Raw genomic sequence first — 17,548 nt, forward strand, 5'->3', positions numbered from 1 at the left:
TGATGGCTTCTTGTCATCATTACAGATACTAATAACAAGATTCCACTCGATTCCCATAAATGCCCTCCCATCTTCCTCTGATTCCTGCCATCGACGGTAATCTTCCCCCTCATCACTGTTTCTAACAACATGGAGGACACCAGTGCCTGCCCTTTCGAGGCCACGCGCTCTCAAGCCTCATCCGAATCGTCATCAGCCTACACCACACCCCATCAGGATAAAACCTCCACGACAACAGAGTCTACATCATATCTTCAAAGTCAATTATCCATGGTTAAAGAGTCTCCAGAGCTATCTAGGTTGGAGCAACTCCCCCCAGAGCTCCGCTTCTCCATCTTGACCACACTGAATCTGGATCAAGTAAAGAACTTGATCAAGTCCTGCCCGACATTTTACCAACAATATCGGCACGATCGCAACTTCATCTTAGGCAGCGCCTTGCACACAACGCTGGAGTCAATCGTTGTTGATGCCTACGCAGTCCACCTGACCAGCCCGGCCAAGTTCGACCGCGTCCATCCTGAAGATGCCATTCCCCGGTTTCTCAAAGACTATCAGCGACTCCGCTCCTCGCTAGACTTTTCATTACTAGAGAAAGGGTTGACGGGAAAAGACATGAGCGACTTGGCCGTGTTCAATCTCTTCGTTGTTCGACCGTTCACGAAAATGTACAAAAACTGGGCATTCACCAATATCGCAAACGAATTCGAGGATCCCAAGACGGCAGCCCGAAACCCTCCTCTGAGTCCCACAGAGGAAATGAGGGTAATGCGAGCTTTGTATCGTTTCCAGCTCTGGTGTAACCTATTTGGTCACTCCGATGCTGGTTTCGTCGAGGTCCGCATATTAGACATGTTCTTTGGTCTCTACGAGCCCTGGGAAGTGGAGGAGATCAATAGTGTTTACTCTTTTGCCACGGATGGGTTTTACACAGACCTACCCTTGCTCTGGGAATGGGACGTCAGTAATGTTCGTATCTTTGCTGCGGATGAGTTTTATGTCGAATTTGAGTCCACCTATCGGGGCGCGCAGAAGGAGCCAGGAGGAAAGGAGTGCATGAAAGTGAAATGCATCTGTAAGTCCTATCCCTTGTCTTTGCCTCCTTTTTTTGACGATCTACAACCCGCAGCTAACACCTCGATCCATAGTCCATGGGCTTGAAATGTTGCCCACGCCGTCTACCCAGCTGAACGCGCTTTATATCAGCCTTTTTAATACGATAAACCCATGCGAGTACGGTTGTTATAGCCGCCTGCGTAGAGTTTTACGACAGGATACATACGTTGATCGGCGAATCCATTATCCGTCGCCTCGAGATCAGCGGGAACGGGATCAAGAACCATTCCCTTTCAAGGGTGACGACCCAGCTCAACCTCCAGTTGCTTGGACACAGACGTGGAAGGACGAGTATAGCAACGTTTTTGGAGGCTTTATGCCAGAAAGTACTCAGGAATGGGGCTTGATGATGTGGGATGAGGCACGGTTCAGTGATTTTGGATTTTACGACGCTATGTGGTACACGTGCAGAGACAAGTGGGGGGGCAATGACCCAAGAGAAAGATTTAGGGAAGAAGATGATCAGGAAGATAGTGTAGATGACTGGTACTGGTACTGAAAGTACGTCTACCCAAGTCTACATAAGAAAACATCACCAAGACGACAGAGCCCTTCCAATTTGTGTATTTATGTATACGCCATATCAATGCTAATACCCATCCCATACAATCCAATCCCATACAAAAGAAAATTCACGCTCCCCATATCCGTTAAATGTATCCCTCGTACCCTCATACAAAGATATTGCATCGCTCGTCTCTTGGTTTATGCCATCTACATACAGAACCCATCGCTTGCTATTAAAAAAACACTAACAAAGGAAAAATGTTTACAAAAGAGAGAATATAGTTAGTCATACAGTAGTCTTCACATGTTAGTGAAGGTTAAGTAGGTTGTACAGGGGCTTTAGGCGTCGACTGATCCCTCGGACTGAGAAGAAGACCTCGTAGTAGAAGAGTTGAGGTTGCGACGTCGAACAATATGACTACAACTCGTTAGTATACAACTTGTTTGAGTAAAAAGGGGTAAAACTTACATGCCGCCTCCGCGGTCCCGGGGGTCACGGACAATCACCATCTCCTCCCTTCGCTTGGGATCCTTGATGGGCTTGCGTCCGCTCTTGGTTCGAGTAACACCGTTTGTTCCGAGCTGAGCCACCAGAGCACCGACTTGAGTTTGCAAGGCCGTGACATCAGCGCTCGCAGCCGCCTGGGCCTTCTTGGCCTCGGCGAGCTGAGCCATGAGGTCCTTGTTCTCGGTGCGCAGGTGGTTGAGAATCACAGCCTCTCGCTCAGCCGCTGCAAGCTTCTTGGCGAGTTCGTCACGTTCGGCAGTGAGGGCATCGACGCTGGCGAGCTTCTCCTTCAACTCGGCAACTGTAGCCTCAGAGGCAGTAAGCTTCCCCTGGAGGTCGTCTCTCTCAGCGGTGATGGTGTCGACACTTGCGGCCTTTTCCTGGAGCTTGGCGGCCTCCTCTTCAACGGTGGCGAGCTTCTTGGAGATCTCGTCTTTCTCGGCGGTAACGGTGTTGACGTTCTCCTCGGTGGCGGCGAGCTTGGTCGTGAGCTCGTCTCGTTCGGCCGTGACGGTATCGACGGTGAGTTTCAGCTTGCCTCCGTTCTCGTTGGCGGCGTTGAGCTTGATGGTGAGCTCATCTCGTTCGGCGGTAACGGTGTCTCGCTCTCCGGTGACGGTATCGACGTTGAGTTGCAACTTTCCGGCGTTCTCGGTGCTGGCTTCGAGCTTGGTCGTGAGTTCGTCTCTCTCTGCGGTGACGGCGTCGGCCTTTTCCTTGAGTTCGGTGTTTTCTCCGCGGAGTTGCTCAACCTCGGGGGTGACGGGGGGTTCGGGTTCTGGCTCTGGTTCTTTTGCTACTTCTTCTTCTTCTCCCGCTGGGGCTTCAGTCTCGGCTTTTGCCTCTGGCTCAGCCTCAGCTGGCTCGGCATCAGCAGGTGCTTCTTCTTCGACGACGTCCTCGACCGAGGCGGGTTGGGGTACCGACGCTGGATCTGGCTTCTCGGTGGCATCCGAGGTGACGCTCGTGGCGTCCTCATCGTCGGTGACGGTGCTCGCAGAGGATGAAACGCTAGATAGGGAGCTGGACACGACGCTGCCGGCTTCTGAGAGGGTCCTGAGGGTCGTGTTTTCCTTGCGGAGGCTCTTGCACTCGACAGAGAGCCGCAGGACCTGCGAGCTGTGGTCGTCCTGCTCGCTCAACAGACCTCGGACTTGGCCGCGGAGCTCCTTGTTCTGGCCGGTGAGTTGTTCGTAGCGCTTCCGGAGCTTCTTTCTTTTGGTCTCGATCTCGTCGACCTGCTTACTGATGGCGTCCTTGTCCTTGGTGAGCGATTCGAGCTGGTTCTTGAGTTCGTTGTTCTCCGTGTCGAGTCCTGCGATGCGAGCCTCCTTGCTCTCGACGTCCTTGGTCCACTCGGCCTTGATGGCGTCCTTGTCAGTCTTGAGTTCCTCGATGGTCGTGTTGAGCACGGTGACTTCTTCCTCGAGCTTCTTCTTGTCACCCTCGAGGCCTGTAAGTTGCTCTTCGAGCTTCTTCTTGTCGCCCTCAAGACCACCTAGCAACTCCTCCAACTTGGACTTGTCGCCCGACAACTCGTCGATGCGCTTGTTGAGGTTCTTCTTATCCTCCTCGAGGTTCACCTTGTCCTTGCTGAGAGACTCGACCTGGTTCTTGTTGTTCTCACTCTCCGTCTTGTAGCGATCTCTCTCGACGGTGAGCTCGCCCAGCTCCTTGGCCTTCTCCAGGAGATCCTTCTCCATGCCGTCCACACGGAACTGCATGGATTCCTTGGAAATCTCCAGACCGGCAATCTTGGCGACGTAGGCCGTCTCCTGAGACTTGCGGATGACCCTGACGTCCTCGAGCTCCCTCTCGAGGTTGATGCTCTTGGCCTCGAACTGGTTGTTGGTCTTGGTGGTCTGCTGGCTCTCCTTCTTGAGGTCTTCATAGTTCCTCTCAAGAGCAGCCTTGAGCTCACGGTGCTTGGAGAGATGGTCCTCGAGCTCCTTAACCTTGTCGCTATAGTTGCGCTCAATAATCAAAAGCTCGTCACGCTCCTTGGTGAGGGCTCCAACAGTCATGTCGCGTTCCTTCTTCAGCCTGTCGATGGCCTGATCGCGTTCCTTCTGGAGCCTGTCAACCGTCTGGTCGCGCTCCTTCTGGATCTTGCTGATGGCTTGGTCGCGCTCCTTCTTGGCCCTGGAGATAGCAAGGTCGAGATCTTTCTTGTGCTTCTCAGCAGCGCGATCACGCTCCTTCTCGAGCTTCTCGACGATGGCATCTCGCTCGTCCTCGATATCTCGGATAATCTCGTCCTTCTCCTTGCGGAGCTTGTTCAGCTCGAGATCACGCTCCTTCTTGGTCCGCTTGATGGAAAGGTCGTAGTCCTTCCTGGCCTGTTCAAGAGCCTGATCACGCTCCTTCTGGGACCTCGCGAACGAAATATCGACGTCCTTCTTTGCCTGCACGAGAGCTTGGTCGCGTTCCTTCTTGAACTGGTCGACGGCCTCAATGGCCTGGTCACGCTCACGCCTGAACCTGTCGAGAACTGAATCGCGGTCCTTCTTGAGCGCCTCAATGGATATGTCTCGCTCTGTCTTGGCCATCTCGACAGATACATCTCGCTCGCGCTTGTACCTCTCGATGGCTTCATCTCGCTCTCTTCTGATCTTCTCAAGAGCAGCGTCTCGCTCCTTCTTGGCTTGTTCGACAGACGCATCTCGGTCCTTGATGGCCTTTTGAACAGAAACATCACGCTCCTTCTTGATCTTCTCAACAGAGACCTCTCTTTCCTTGAGGACTTCTCTGACAGACACGTCACGATCTCTCTTGAACTTCTCAATGGCGTTGTCGCGCTCCTTCTTGAGCTGTTCAATGGAAGTATCACGGTCCTTCTCAAATCTCTCGAGAGTCCGCCTCTGCTCATCGAGCCGAGTCCGAGTCCTCTCCAGAAGACGTGTCTGCTCCTCAAGCTCGACAGTGAGTCTGTCTCTTGTTGACTGAGCCCTGTTCCTCTCCTGGCGAAGCTCCTCCCTGTCGCTCTGCGTGCAGTTGAGCCTGTAGCGAGCGTCATCAAGATCCTTGATGGTTTCTTTTTGCTTGCTCTTGAGGCTCTTGACTTCGTTCTTGAGCTTCTCAATCTCAGCAGCCATGGCCCTCTCGGTATCGTGCCGAGACTGCGCACGAGGTCGAGAGGGAGGACGCTCAGGCTGAGGGAGTTGTCTTGACTCAGGAATCCGTGGCTGTTGAGAGACAGGCTGGGGCTGTTGGACCAAGGTTTGTTGGACGACCGGCTGCTGTTGTTGTTGTGATGAAGAATGCACAGTGGTCGTGGTCATTGTCTGGGTCATTGGCTGCTGTGTCATTGGCTGTTGGGGAGCATACAACGGCTGAGTGGCCATCAAGGGCGGAGCAGACATCATCGGCTGAGCAATCATGGGTTGAGGAGCCACAACAGGCTGATGAGAGATCATAGGCTGCTGAGGAATGGTGGGTTGATGGACCATGGGCTGCTGGGTGATGGTAGACTGCTGGGTGACCGACTGCTGCTGAGTGGTCATGGAATGGACCATGGTCGGCTGCTGCACAGGCTGCTGCACCGTCTGCTGAATCGTCTGGACAGTCTGTTGAGGCTGCTGCTGAACCATCTGCTGTTGTTGCGGCTGCTGCTGGGGTTGTTGCTGTTGGACCGGCTGCTCAATGTGGATGTGCACACTGCGTCCCCGACTGCGTGAGCGCTCCTTGGTACGCTCAGGCTTGCGCTCCATCTGACGTTCAGATCGTCTCTCCAATTGACGATCCGTCGTCTGGAACTCTACTTGACGCTCGCCCCGTCGCTCAATCTGACGCTCCGTCGTCCTCGTCTGCTGCGACGTCGACACACTCGGCCGACGGGCCATGGACCGCGCCCGGGTGGGCGTCTTGGCGCAGCTGTCGTCAGAGTCGTCGACGACAGTGGTGGCCTTTGTGGTGGTGGAAACATTGGATGAGCTGCCCCAGCCCAGCTCAGAGGCGGAATCATAGTCGTCCGAAAGATAAGGGTTCCTGGGCGTCAAAGGCTCGGGTGATCTTGTGCCTGTGTCAGGGCCAGATCGGAAGCGAAGTTGAGGAGGCCGGAACATCAGAGGCCTCTGTGTGTCGTCTTGTCGTCGGCCTTGGTTAATTGTTGATGTGGAAGAGGTTGTGCTGGTGCTGACGGTGGAGGCAGTGTCGTCCGAGACGTCTGAGGCAGCGCTTGAAGTCACCTCGGACACGGTCGAGAGGCCGTCGGCGTCTGGCCGCCGTGTGGGAGGTCGTGATTGTGATCTCGCCCGGGCGTAGGAGGAGCTGGGGTTGGTGTTCCTTTGGCTGTCGTCGGACGTGTGCCACGAGTCGGACTTGGTGTTGTTGCTGTTCTTGGGGGATAGCCCCGGATGGTGAGGGCCATGGTGCTCTCGTGCTGTCGCTGCTGCTCATACTGGGACAGCGGATCAAAGGGCCTCCTCTGAGGGGCCGTCTTGGTGGACTTCTTCATGGTTGGTGTGCTTCAGAACTGTGTGAAGCGTTCAAGTGTTGTTGCAAAAATGTGTAGATGTTGGAGCTGAGTATCTCGCGTGCTCGTGGGTTGCGGCGGGGGTGGTGGTTTGGATGGATGGTGGTGATCGGCGGGCGGTGACCTCTGGGTACACTACTACATTAACGACGGGTACTTCAAGTTCCAAATGGTCTCGCTGCATATTGTGTGCTGTCTGTTTTCTGTCTAGAAAGAGGAAAAGTCTGGTAGAAATCCCCCAACAGGCCATCTGCGGGTATACATTGACTTTAGGTCCTGTACACCACCAGGATGCATCCCGTCACCCACGGCACAAGCCCTGGGGAGGCGTCCGGGACAGAGCCCGAGGAGCCCAATTCAAGAGTTGGAACCCTGCCAGTGGCTCCAGGGGGTGGTTCGAGATCCACAACCCAACCACATTGGGCGCCAGGACACGGTGACAGCTGGTCCAACCAACCGTGTGATATGTCGTCAGGACCTCTCAGAGGGCTTGTGAGCCTCCTTGCAGAGCGGGAAGACTCCCTGTGCAAGATCCCAAAGCCGACATTCCGCAAAGTCCCCATTGGTCATGACCCAGAACATCCCCGGGAAAAGAGGTGAAATTAGAATGGAGGCCCGGGTGGCAAGACGACCATGTGGAAGGGCCTGGTTGCTTGGGAGGACCCCGGCAGGGACGGGTAGTGGGCTGGGGACCCTGCAAGAGGATGGATCCCTGGTCTTTGCTGTCAACTCGAGAAGCCAAAAAACAAGGCCGTAACTTGTCCTGTCACCTGCAGAAAGGGCCCGTGTCTGCCTCTATTACGTGTACCTGTACTTGGGATTTCGCTCTGTGCCCAATCGTTGAAACCAAGGCGCCCAGTCAAGACTCGCACAGGGGATTTTGAGGCCCGGCCGGTCTCTTTCTCCTTGGGCAAAAGACTTCTGGGTCGGGCTGCAACGTCATGTGGGGATTTCCGATTCGCTCGCTCCGTTGCACCAAGGCATAAGATGTCCCCAGCCCGACTCTTTCGAGGAGGCCGTACTCCATACGTTTTGGAGGAGGCTTCGAGGCGCCTACTAAAGCCTCTCGTTGCCTATTCTTCTGGGAGGACGCCAGAATTACAATACTGGCCTCAATTGCGCCCGGGACTGAGTCATCTTTTAATTGTGCTACGCGCTGAGCTCAACGAAAATAGCTGACGGGCCTCATCTCATGCCACCAGCAGCAGCTCAGGCGACGTAGCCACCGCCTCGCGATTGTTTTTCTCCTGTCATTTTTTCGCCTCGATTTTTTTGTTTCGTTTCTCCAGTTTTCTCTCGGCTCCGCATCCATCCAATCCACAGACAGGGTATGTCTCATCCATGTAACTGTACTGTAACTGTCCTGTACTGTAAACGCCAGCTGCTCGCATATTTTGTCGACTGCACTGCAGCCACGAGATAGGGTAAGACTGAGGATTGCAGATGCAGTGCAGTGCAGTCTTGACACGCGCTCGAGGCTCAACAAACTTGGAATTGGGGTTTATTCTTCTTGTAAATTCTGGTCTGTTCCAGCGAGATGGCGTCACTGTAAATGCCATCCGTGCTACTGAGCTCAGGCCTCACAACACCATGGCCAGGGTCAAGTAACACCCAATTCCTTGCCGTCAAGTGGCACAGCAACAACTATCGACAATTGCACAACGTGAATAATGAGCTATTTTACACGTACTCGTTTCAATTCGTCTCGCAATCAATCCTTCATCCCCGCTCTCACGGTCCGTTCCACCCAGACGCGAGACACGCCCACGGATGCAATCCAACCATAACAAATACTAGACGATCTTATCGGTTCGAGGCTAGAAGCATGGAACATGTCGATGCACGATTCTCAAAGGGTGCAGGGCAAATCTGCATCGTCCTACAGGCGCCCGGGGCAACCCTAGATCGGTTGGACCCTGGTGTGCTTCATCCAGTGCATGGCTGGCCTGGCCCAGTGTCCTCCAGAGGATGACTAAGACCGACAATAGGTCGCTGCCCCTTCGACCGTTGACAGCCTGGCAGTGTGGAGTGCCAAGCGGTGACGGTGAAGACGGCTTCATTTCTACAGGCTCGGATGTTGATGTTGTAGCCGAACTCCGATCAGAGATACAGAGACGTGAACACAGAGACATTGGCTCTCAAAGTGAACAGAAAGTAGTATCATTCTCGCTATTGTACAGGGGTTGTACCATCCTAATCTCAGAACCAAGGCCCATGCAATGCACACACGACATCCCATGTCAAGCCTCATACCCCAACCCCCGCATCACTGACTCCTGTAACCCCCACAGCCTATGACCCTGATGTGTCAGACGATAGTGACGGCACCTAACAGAAAGAAAGAAAGAAAGATCAAGCTGGATCAACCGCCATCCCAGGCACCACAGTACCTGTAGCTGTAGGCCCCTGGTATCCCTTCCGCGCGCTTCCAAACCACCAGGCGCCGACGAGGAACGTCAGACCACCCCAGATCACGCATGTGTAATTCATGCTCTGTGCGTCTGTAGGCAGTGCATAAGGGAAGCAGTAGATGACGCCCCAAATGAGCATGTAGGCGCACGCAACGCTGTTGATGACAAAGCCCACTGGTCCGCGCATCTTGAATGGCCCGTATGTGATGTTTTTGCGTCCAGTCAAGAGATTTGGGAGGATGCATGCCAAGAATGAGCTGCTCGAGAGGAGAATGAAGCTACCAACAAAGGCGTTAAAGGCAGTTGTGCTTCCGACGTAGATGGCACCCAGCACTGTCACCAAGACACCCGTGGCAAGAGTCGACCACAGAGGCATATCGAGCTTCTCGTGAACATGACCAAGAACTCCAGGGAAGGGAGTGGCTCCATCTCGAGCCAGAGCCCAGAGCGTTCGACCGCAGGTAATGTACAGTCCGACAACTGTGAGGGAGATGCAGATCATGACCAATGACAACAGGCCAGTTGCACCTGCAGCTGAACCAGTGGCTTGGTGATAGATCTCGGCGATAGGATAAGCCGATTCGAAAAGGGCGTCGTAGTCGTTGATGGCGTACATGATGGCGATGAGATAGCAAAGTCCAGTGATGAAGCCAGTTGCGACCTGGAGGAGAAGAGCGATAGGGACGTTGCGCTGGGGATCTGGAATTTCCTCGGCCAAATGTGTAACCGCGTCCACTGGTCCAACACTGAAAGCTCCGTTGAGCATGCCGGCAACGAAAACGAAGCCATTCGGATATCCAATGTCAGCAACCCAGTCTTTCCACACAAACGCCGAAGACGCATGCGGAGGTCGTCCACCTCGACCGGGCATGACTGTAACAACAATGATAGTGATGATGAAGCCAGCCAGGATGATAAACACTCCAAACTTGTTCAGGTTGGGCATGGCACTGTTGGCCAAGCAGACGCAAGCGCAGGCGATCCACGTGGTGATGATATATGTGACAAAGACGTGCCACGACTCGGCGATGAAATCGGTATGGTTGAGGGCGTACATCTGGACGAGGGTGTTTGAAAGAATCGAAGACATGCTGGCGCATCCGAGAACCCAGGCGAGATAGTTCCACCACCCAGCAAAGAAACCTATCACCCTACCCCATCGCGGACCAGGAGTAACAGACGCCCAGTGGTAAACTCCAGCAGACGAAGGGATAGCACTGGCAAGCTCAGCGATGCTAGCAGCAACAGTCCAGTAAAACACGGAAACGACGATGAACTCGTAGAGGACGCCGGGAGGTCCGCCGTTGAAGATGGCAACGAGGATGGAGCCGCCGATGGCAGGCCAGACGTTTCCGACGACGAGGCCGACGCCGGCTAGGGACAGGAGGTTGAAGTTTTGCTGGAGCTCTTGGACGTGGCCCGAGGCGTTGATGGGAGCTTGCTGGTTCGAGATGGACTTGAGGACGGGAACGTCATCATCCCTCTTGGAGGTGCTGTCCCTCTTGGGAGGTAAACTCTCAGCCATTGTTTTTGTCAACGATTATCAAAACACAACGACAACAATGATTTACGAAGAAAGAATGAGATTCCAAAGCGGGAGGTCCGGACTCTTAAGTGCCAAAACGTCCATTTTGTCTCTATCAAGGCTAAATGGTCGACGCAACCCCCTTGACGCTCGCTCGCCCCTAGCCCCGGCTCGAGTCGCATGTTCCTTCCGAAAGGGGCATGGATGGAACTCATTCTCCAAACAACCTCCGAAAATTGGGGAAAGGTCGGTTCGTAGCGGGGGAAAGGGGACAAATCTGACCATGTTTCCGGATAAGGCTTTTGCAAATTCATTACTCGTGAGAGTGGCGATGTTTGTTGATAACGGAGTGATTGATGCTTTGTCGGGGGTTGAAAGGAGTTTCCTTCGAGCTGTTTATCCTCGTGGTCTCTAGAGTTGAGATTCAATCATTGCCCCCTCATCTCGTCGTGTCAATGATGTGTGAATCTATGTTGGAAGATACCAACTTGAAGAGTTCAAAGGCATCAAATGAGAGCATCAATTGGAGGACGCGCAAATCATCAGCTAGAAGACCAAGTCTGGAACGCGTCTCAAAAGCGCGTTCAAATCATTCACTCAAGTCAAAAACACCCACACCCGACCATTCCGGATTTCTGGGTCTTTTCTCTACATCAAACATCAACGCATCGCATGGAACTGGCATGAAGCCATCCTCAAACCTGAGATTCCGCCCGACGGGCAAACGACCCCAAAAAGCCAAGCCTGGGGCCGATACCGCATAAACTGTGCGGGGTAATTTCCATTACTCATAACCCGGGGGTTTTCCGCGATCCAGAAATGTCAGAGTGTTACATTTCCCCAGGGTCATCAGATCAGGGAGCCTTGCTCTGATAAGAGGGCCTCGGTTGTGTTGCCAAGTTGGAGGCTTGGAGCGAAGAGTGTTGGAGGAGATATTGTTTGCGATTGTGATTGGGCCATTTTGTGTGATAGCGAGAGCAGGGGCTGTGATGCCTCGGTCTGGTGGTGTGAACCATCAAAATCACGTCTTGGCCGCAAAACTCATCAAGAATTGAATCTCATCTTTTGCCCAGGCTGACTTCAGAATGCGCAAGCATCTCAAGCCTCCAAAACCCCAGGCCCGTCAGCGACTGCCCCCTTGTTCATTAGCCTAATTTCCCCAACCTTTTGGCGCGGGCTCAAGATGCCGGCTGCCGCCTTGGAGTCGCCGTCGGGCGTCGGCTCACCAAGTGGGGAACGCCGACGAGTCGCGCCGCCGGCCTCAGTGGCGACAGCATCCCGACGCAAGCCTTTGCTCCGGATGGAATAGAAGACAGAAATTCATGTTACACTCTACCCGACCTCTATGTTGTTCAGCTCATCATATCATTTCTTCTTTTTCTTTTTCATACAGCTTGTGGGCAGTCATCCACTACCTCCCTACTGAATATCAGGCGGATAGATAGCATCGCAACCCCAATGCCTTTGAAATACCCAAGTTATCCAAAACCTCAATATGTATTTCCCAAAGGCGTGGCAGGGTTTCCCCAGTCAGCGTCAAAACGATGCCAACCGCCATACTCTGGCTCACTACCCAGGAACAGAGTATGAACGACCATATCGTAATACCCATCAGCCGGAACCTTTCCTCCGCACACGTTTCCGCCCATAGCCACGTTGAGAAGAATAGTCATTTCCCTTACAGGTCGCGTGCCAGCAGGAATCTCAGCCTTCATAATAGGTCTGCCGTCAATGTACCAAATCATCCTGCCCTGTCCTGCTTCTCCGCCAGGTTGGATCCAGGCAAAGTCGTACTTGACGGGTCGATACTGCATGTCAGGGATCCTGGTGCCAAGGACTCGGTGCTTCTCGGGCTCGTGATGTTGACCCCAGTGAAGACATGTGTGGTTTTCGAGATCTCCGTTCCAGGTCTCGGCAATGTCTATTTCACCATCCACGGGCCAGGAGAATGGTTCCTGTGGAAGGAGCCAAAAGGCTGGCCAGATGCCCTCGGCACAAGGTGAGAGAATGACGGCAGTGAGAACTCCCTGGTCTCGAGACAGGGTCTGCCTGCTGACCAATCGAGCTGATGTGTACTTCTGCTCTGGGTTTGGGTTACCATTGTTTGCTATGGCTCGAAGCACAAGCTTTCCATCTGGAGTGCTGTTGCCCTGTGGTTAGCCAGTGCAAAATACCCTCGGCGATAAACTCACTAAAAGGCGTTCTGCTGATCTGCAGTGTAGTACTCCAACTCCTGGTTTCCCCAACCATCCGCGTTGCCGATCTTTGCGTCCCAGTCGTTGCTAACGGGGTTATCAGGCCGAAACTGAGGCTGCCAGTAGACCTGTCCAGGCTGCGCGCCCATCGGCTGCTGCTGCGGCGGTGGCGCATATGCCTGAGGGGTGGTTGTTGAGGCTGCTGTTGAGCCTGTGGCTCTGCGATTAGGTTTTCGAATTCATTCTTAAGACGCTTTAGATGATCTTTCCAAGGCATTTTTCCAAAATGTGACTATCGCAGTGGTTTGAGGTTGAAGAAAGTTTTGTATCAGGTGAGGAGTGAGGATATTTTGATGTTTTGCTTGACCGACTTGACTGGGCATGACGTCACCTGACTGCGTGGTTTGTGGCGGAGCGGATGTGCCAAGCATAGGCAATTAGATTTCACCATAGACTGAGATATGGCAAAGGAAAGATTGCAGTGCAGATACGAGAGCTTAAGGGAGAAATCAGTTGAGGTTATCGGCAGGGACGGCATTTAATTGCTTGGCAGAGTATCAGCTCTTGGCAGGCAGCAGATGGGACGGGAAACAGGACCAAGGCCGACAAGGTGAGATTTTGATCGACAACTATAGAGACTATGCAAAATATATGTTGCAAGTTGTGAGGGAAATTCTGCAACTCTGATTGCATCGAAGTGAGTTGCTTTACGGCCTGCACTTTCAAGGTCCTGGTCCTCGAAGTACCGGGTAGCTTTGAGTGCGAGAAAGCCATCAAGTTTCCGACAAGTGTTCACGACTAAAGGTTTTCTCAAATGTTATTTTATTGTATTACATCGTGCATATAACTTGCAAAAAGATTTGACTCTTTGAGGTTGACCGATGGTCTGGTAAACATCTCGTTGTCGCATCTAAGTTGATGACCTGGGTACCGAGAAGAGCCTCTTATCAGAGCGGAAAGACTCGGAAAGAGCACCAATGGCGATATACTTGATGGGCTCTTCACAACAGTGATCCCACGACTTGAAAATGTATCAAGAGCCATCTCGACCATATCCGATACCAATCTGACCGACCATCGAACGTCGAGACGATCTGGTGGTTGTCAAAATGGGCTGTGCCATTGGATCGGCGGGTTCGGCAGTCGCCGAGTCCGACCATCAGATGGTTCCGGCACCTGGAAATTTTCGTTGGCGAGCTCCGCCTCAGGTCAGGTTCAGGCTCATGACCAGATGAACGATGCCAGATCAACTGGACAGATGGTCGGGAAAATTCGTGAAGATGATAGAGAATTACTGATGGGATCAATGGAAAGCCCTGCACTGGGTGAAATGATGTGCGCAGTAATTATTTGATGGTTACTGAAGACGAGCTACGCCTGGCGTCCGCCGTGATCAGGGCCATTTGCGAGCCCCAAACAGTGAGTGATAGCTTGGTGAATCTCGTATTCACGGATCCAATACCGAATTGCATCAAGTAAAGAAAGGAAATCGCATATTCTCAATACGGAAAATGCACGCCCAATGCAGTCATTCCCATGCCTCTTCCTGCTCAATCCAGGTCGAACCCGATCGTGTGGTGCTTGGCATGGCCCGGGGGCGCCCGACCGGGGAGAGTCTAGACAGGACCCATCATACCACCAACATCTCGAATCACCACCACACGACGATCGACAGCCGAGCATCAAATGTTGCGAAAAGACTGCCGACAGAACTGTATATAATGTTTGGCAATTGTCTTCTCAAGTCCAGATCATCATCAGCATCAACACACAAACATCAAAAGCATCACTGCCAATCATCACTACCAAGGCACAACAGCAGCCTCAATCATCAACTCACAACCACCTACAACCACCCACAAACAACCCCCACATCCTTCAAAATGCTTCCCATCGTCAAGTCCGCCGCTGCCCCCAAGTAAGCACCAAAACCCCCCCTAAAACCCCCCACACACCCACTAACAAAAAACTCCAGGGTCGTCCCCGTCCTCTTGACCATTGGCAGTGCCACCATCGTCGGCTCCTACGTCCGCTCCCAGCTCAAGACCCAGTCTCGCACCTTTGATCGCCAGTTTAGCCAGTACAACACAAAGGAGAGCGAAGCTGTGCGGGCAAAGACTTTTGACGGCAAGGTTCCCGACCCCCGAACCAGCTTCTTTAACATTCTTGGCTGGTAATCGCATTCATTTTGGGATTTTACATTGGCGTTTTGGGCATCATGGATCATGAAGGAATGGCAGGCTGCAATGATATGATTACACTTGCCTGAAGATTTAGCTTGGCATTAATACCACCTTTACAATTACTTTAACAATTTTTGTCTCGCAACTCGGTGATGTCTGTGCCTCGCTTTGCGCCTTTGACTTACTGCAGGGCATCAATCAACGTCCGTCTCCGGCTTGACCCATATTCTTACGCGATGCACATGATTTCTTCGACCACTTAGCGGTTGCTCAGTACCAGACTGAGAGACTGCCCGTGCAACGAGTACATTTTCACCTCCTGCTAGTGTTAGTACTGCTCTCTACCTCTGCCAACTGAACCCTTCCCTTGCTTTCACCACGGCGTCCGTCCACGGCTCCTCCAGAGATGGAGTGACAAGGACGCGCACCACAGGCTCATGGCACCAGGCCCAGCCTTCAATCACCACCTCGGATCTAGAAGCCACCGTGTCCGGAGCTGGGGAAGTGATAATTGAGTTCACCTCTACACTCCACACAGGCCTTTTTCGGTTCCCCTCGGGATCTGTTGGATCGATCTCGTTATAAAACACAGTCGTGTACGGCCCGGGTGCTCTCTTGTCCTGTAGACTTAACCGGCATATCCACTTGGTCATGTTTGTTCCGAACCAGCCGGGAACGACAAGTCGAACGGGTCCTCCTCTCTCTTTGCTGAGTCGGTGGCCGTTCATCTCGAAAGCGAGAAGAACCTCTGATCCGAGAGCTTTCTTGATTGGAAGATCTTTTTGATACCGGTCTGCTGTTACGCCGGCAAACCTCCCGCAGTCCAGTCCTTCAGACCACACGTATTGGGCTTCTGGGCGAGGCTTTGCGATGGCTAGGATATCCGCCAGGCGTACGCCAGTCCAGTGGACGTTTCCAATGCGCCATACTGCATCCGTTGGTGGTTTTATAGGGCTGCCATAGCATTCGTGAAATGCCGTGATTGTTGTTCGAGGGAATTTCAAGAGTTGTTCCATTGTGAGAGCGAACGGATTCTGAACCAAGCCGTCGACCACAAGCAACCAGTTTCCGACATCAACAACTGCAGCGCCCATGTGTATAGTCTGAAATAATTTTTCATCCGGAGTCGTCAAGTCATCTAGTTGATGAGGGGCTGGGGGATGTCTGATAAAGAAGCCGTCTGGGTCGATTTTGACACAGGCATCTCGCTCTCGGCCAGGCTTGGGGAGTGTTGATATTTCAACTCCAAGACTTGAGGTAGTATAAAGTGAGGGTTCCATTATATTTGCGAGATAGTTGTCAGTGGAAAGCAAGATTCAACTTGCCTTGAGAATAAACTCGGACTAAAGGACTAACTTAGCGTCCTGCGAGGGTTATGTAACCCAGTCGTGACGAGACTTTGACGCCCTCCAAAGACAAATTAGGCAACGTTCAACCGCGGGAAAAAGAACTCTCGTCAAAAAGCAAACCTTGAGCCGCATAGTCATCACCATTCATGACGCACAGTGTTATTTGATTCGACAGCCATGGCAGAATTACCCAAGTATTCTCCCAAACAACTGGCCGAGTACCTCGACCGTATCCAACTCCCAGTGTCTCAACATGCCAGCGACCCGCTTGAGTTCCTTGCACAGCTCGTCCAAAAGCAACTTGTCACTGTCCCTTTTGAGACTCTATCGCTCCATTATTCCACCGATAAGAATGTGTCACTCGATCCCGAGGCTCTACACCAAAAGATCGTGCAAAAGCGTCGAGGAGGCTACTGCCTGGAAAACAACACATTCTTTGGAACAGTTCTGAGGAGTCTTGGTTTTCACGTTATTGGTGTGATTTGCAGAATTACCATGGCTACTCGAGGGGTTTTTGACGGTAGCTGGCGGGCAATGTGAGTCACGAACCACCATCCCATGCCCGGAACTGACAACAAGCTAGGAGTCACATGGCAAACATCATCACCATTGATAACAAAAGATATTTGGTCGATGTCGGATATGGAGCTGATGGGCCTTGCACGCCACTTCCCCTCGATTCCGGCGACATCAGACATGGTCTACCGAGCCAACAACTCAAGCTAGAGCATAGAACACTCCCACAGCATCTTGACTCTACCCAAAAAGTATGGGTCTATTCCCAAAAACGAGGCTCAGAAGATTGGGCAGACATCTACCATTTCCCCGACGTCGAGTTCTTCCCTCTCGACTTTGACATTCTCAACCATCACGCCATGACCAAAAGTCTATGGGCCATCACCGTCGTAGCCCAGAGGTTCACTCTCGATGAAGACAGCGGCACGATCTCGGGAACTCTGTTGTTAGTGAGGGATGAACTCAAGGCTGGGAACTCGTCACCACAGAAGATGAAGGTGGTTAAGAAGATGGAGAATGAGGAGCAGAGACTAGATGCCCTGAAGGAGCATTTTTCAATTAGCTTGATAGAGGAAGAGCAGCGTGCGATTAGGGGCAGCGCTGTTGAGCTGGGCCTTGCTTAATGATCGATGCCTAACAAGCTGTGGTTCAAAACGGGGATACTTAGAGGCCTCGTACGGCTGAAGCAACAGCACTCTACTAAAAATGCAGTGCAATTATTTGTACAAATGACTTCCTAGACCAACCCAACCCCGCAAACTTCC

General features: G+C 52.6%; 7 protein-coding genes across 7 annotated transcripts; 3 read left to right on the plus strand and 4 right to left on the minus strand.

The window, feature by feature from the left end:
- Window positions 1-129: 129 nt before the first annotated feature.
- On the plus strand, window positions 130-1,615 carry MRS44_006963 (uncharacterized protein; the record flags this gene model as incomplete). Its single annotated transcript, XM_046281830.2, has 2 exons — window positions 130-1,075; window positions 1,149-1,615. 2 exons carry the CDS (start codon window positions 130-132, stop codon window positions 1,613-1,615), a joined length of 1,413 nt encoding a protein of 470 aa, XP_046139399.2.
- Window positions 1,616-1,962: 347 nt separating this feature from the next.
- Window positions 1,963-6,587, minus strand: MRS44_006964 (uncharacterized protein; the record flags this gene model as incomplete). Its single annotated transcript, XM_065621938.1, has 3 exons — window positions 1,963-2,041; window positions 2,093-6,463; window positions 6,532-6,587. The coding sequence occupies 3 exons, from the start codon at window positions 6,585-6,587 to the stop codon at window positions 1,963-1,965; spliced, it is 4,506 nt and encodes a 1,501-aa protein (XP_065478010.1).
- Window positions 6,588-8,957: 2,370 nt separating this feature from the next.
- Window positions 8,958-10,541, minus strand: MRS44_006965 (uncharacterized protein; the record flags this gene model as incomplete). Its single annotated transcript, XM_046274463.2, has 1 exon — window positions 8,958-10,541. One exon carries the CDS (start codon window positions 10,539-10,541, stop codon window positions 8,958-8,960), a length of 1,584 nt encoding a protein of 527 aa, XP_046139398.2.
- A 1,490-nt stretch (window positions 10,542-12,031) lies between these two features.
- Window positions 12,032-13,167, minus strand: MRS44_006966 (uncharacterized protein; the record flags this gene model as incomplete). Its single annotated transcript, XM_065621939.1, has 3 exons — window positions 12,032-12,683; window positions 12,734-12,955; window positions 13,133-13,167. 3 exons carry the CDS (start codon window positions 13,165-13,167, stop codon window positions 12,032-12,034), a joined length of 909 nt encoding a protein of 302 aa, XP_065478011.1.
- A 1,452-nt stretch (window positions 13,168-14,619) lies between these two features.
- Window positions 14,620-14,913, plus strand: MRS44_006967 (uncharacterized protein; the record flags this gene model as incomplete). Its single annotated transcript, XM_046274462.2, has 2 exons — window positions 14,620-14,654; window positions 14,712-14,913. 2 exons carry the CDS (start codon window positions 14,620-14,622, stop codon window positions 14,911-14,913), a joined length of 237 nt encoding a protein of 78 aa, XP_046139396.2.
- Window positions 14,914-15,260: 347 nt separating this feature from the next.
- On the minus strand, window positions 15,261-16,199 carry MRS44_006968 (uncharacterized protein; the record flags this gene model as incomplete). Its single annotated transcript, XM_046274461.2, has 1 exon — window positions 15,261-16,199. The coding sequence occupies one exon, from the start codon at window positions 16,197-16,199 to the stop codon at window positions 15,261-15,263; it is 939 nt and encodes a 312-aa protein (XP_046139395.2).
- Window positions 16,200-16,445: 246 nt separating this feature from the next.
- MRS44_006969 (uncharacterized protein) lies at window positions 16,446-17,407 on the plus strand (the record flags this gene model as incomplete). Its single annotated transcript, XM_046274460.2, has 2 exons — window positions 16,446-16,804; window positions 16,852-17,407. The coding sequence occupies 2 exons, from the start codon at window positions 16,446-16,448 to the stop codon at window positions 17,405-17,407; spliced, it is 915 nt and encodes a 304-aa protein (XP_046139394.2).
- Window positions 17,408-17,548: the final 141 nt, after the last annotated feature.

This window comes from Fusarium solani (assembly GCF_023522795.1).
Source record: "Fusarium solani strain SB1 chromosome Unknown bctg00000003_1, whole genome shotgun sequence".
NCBI classification, from domain to species: domain Eukaryota; kingdom Fungi; phylum Ascomycota; class Sordariomycetes; order Hypocreales; family Nectriaceae; genus Fusarium; species Fusarium solani.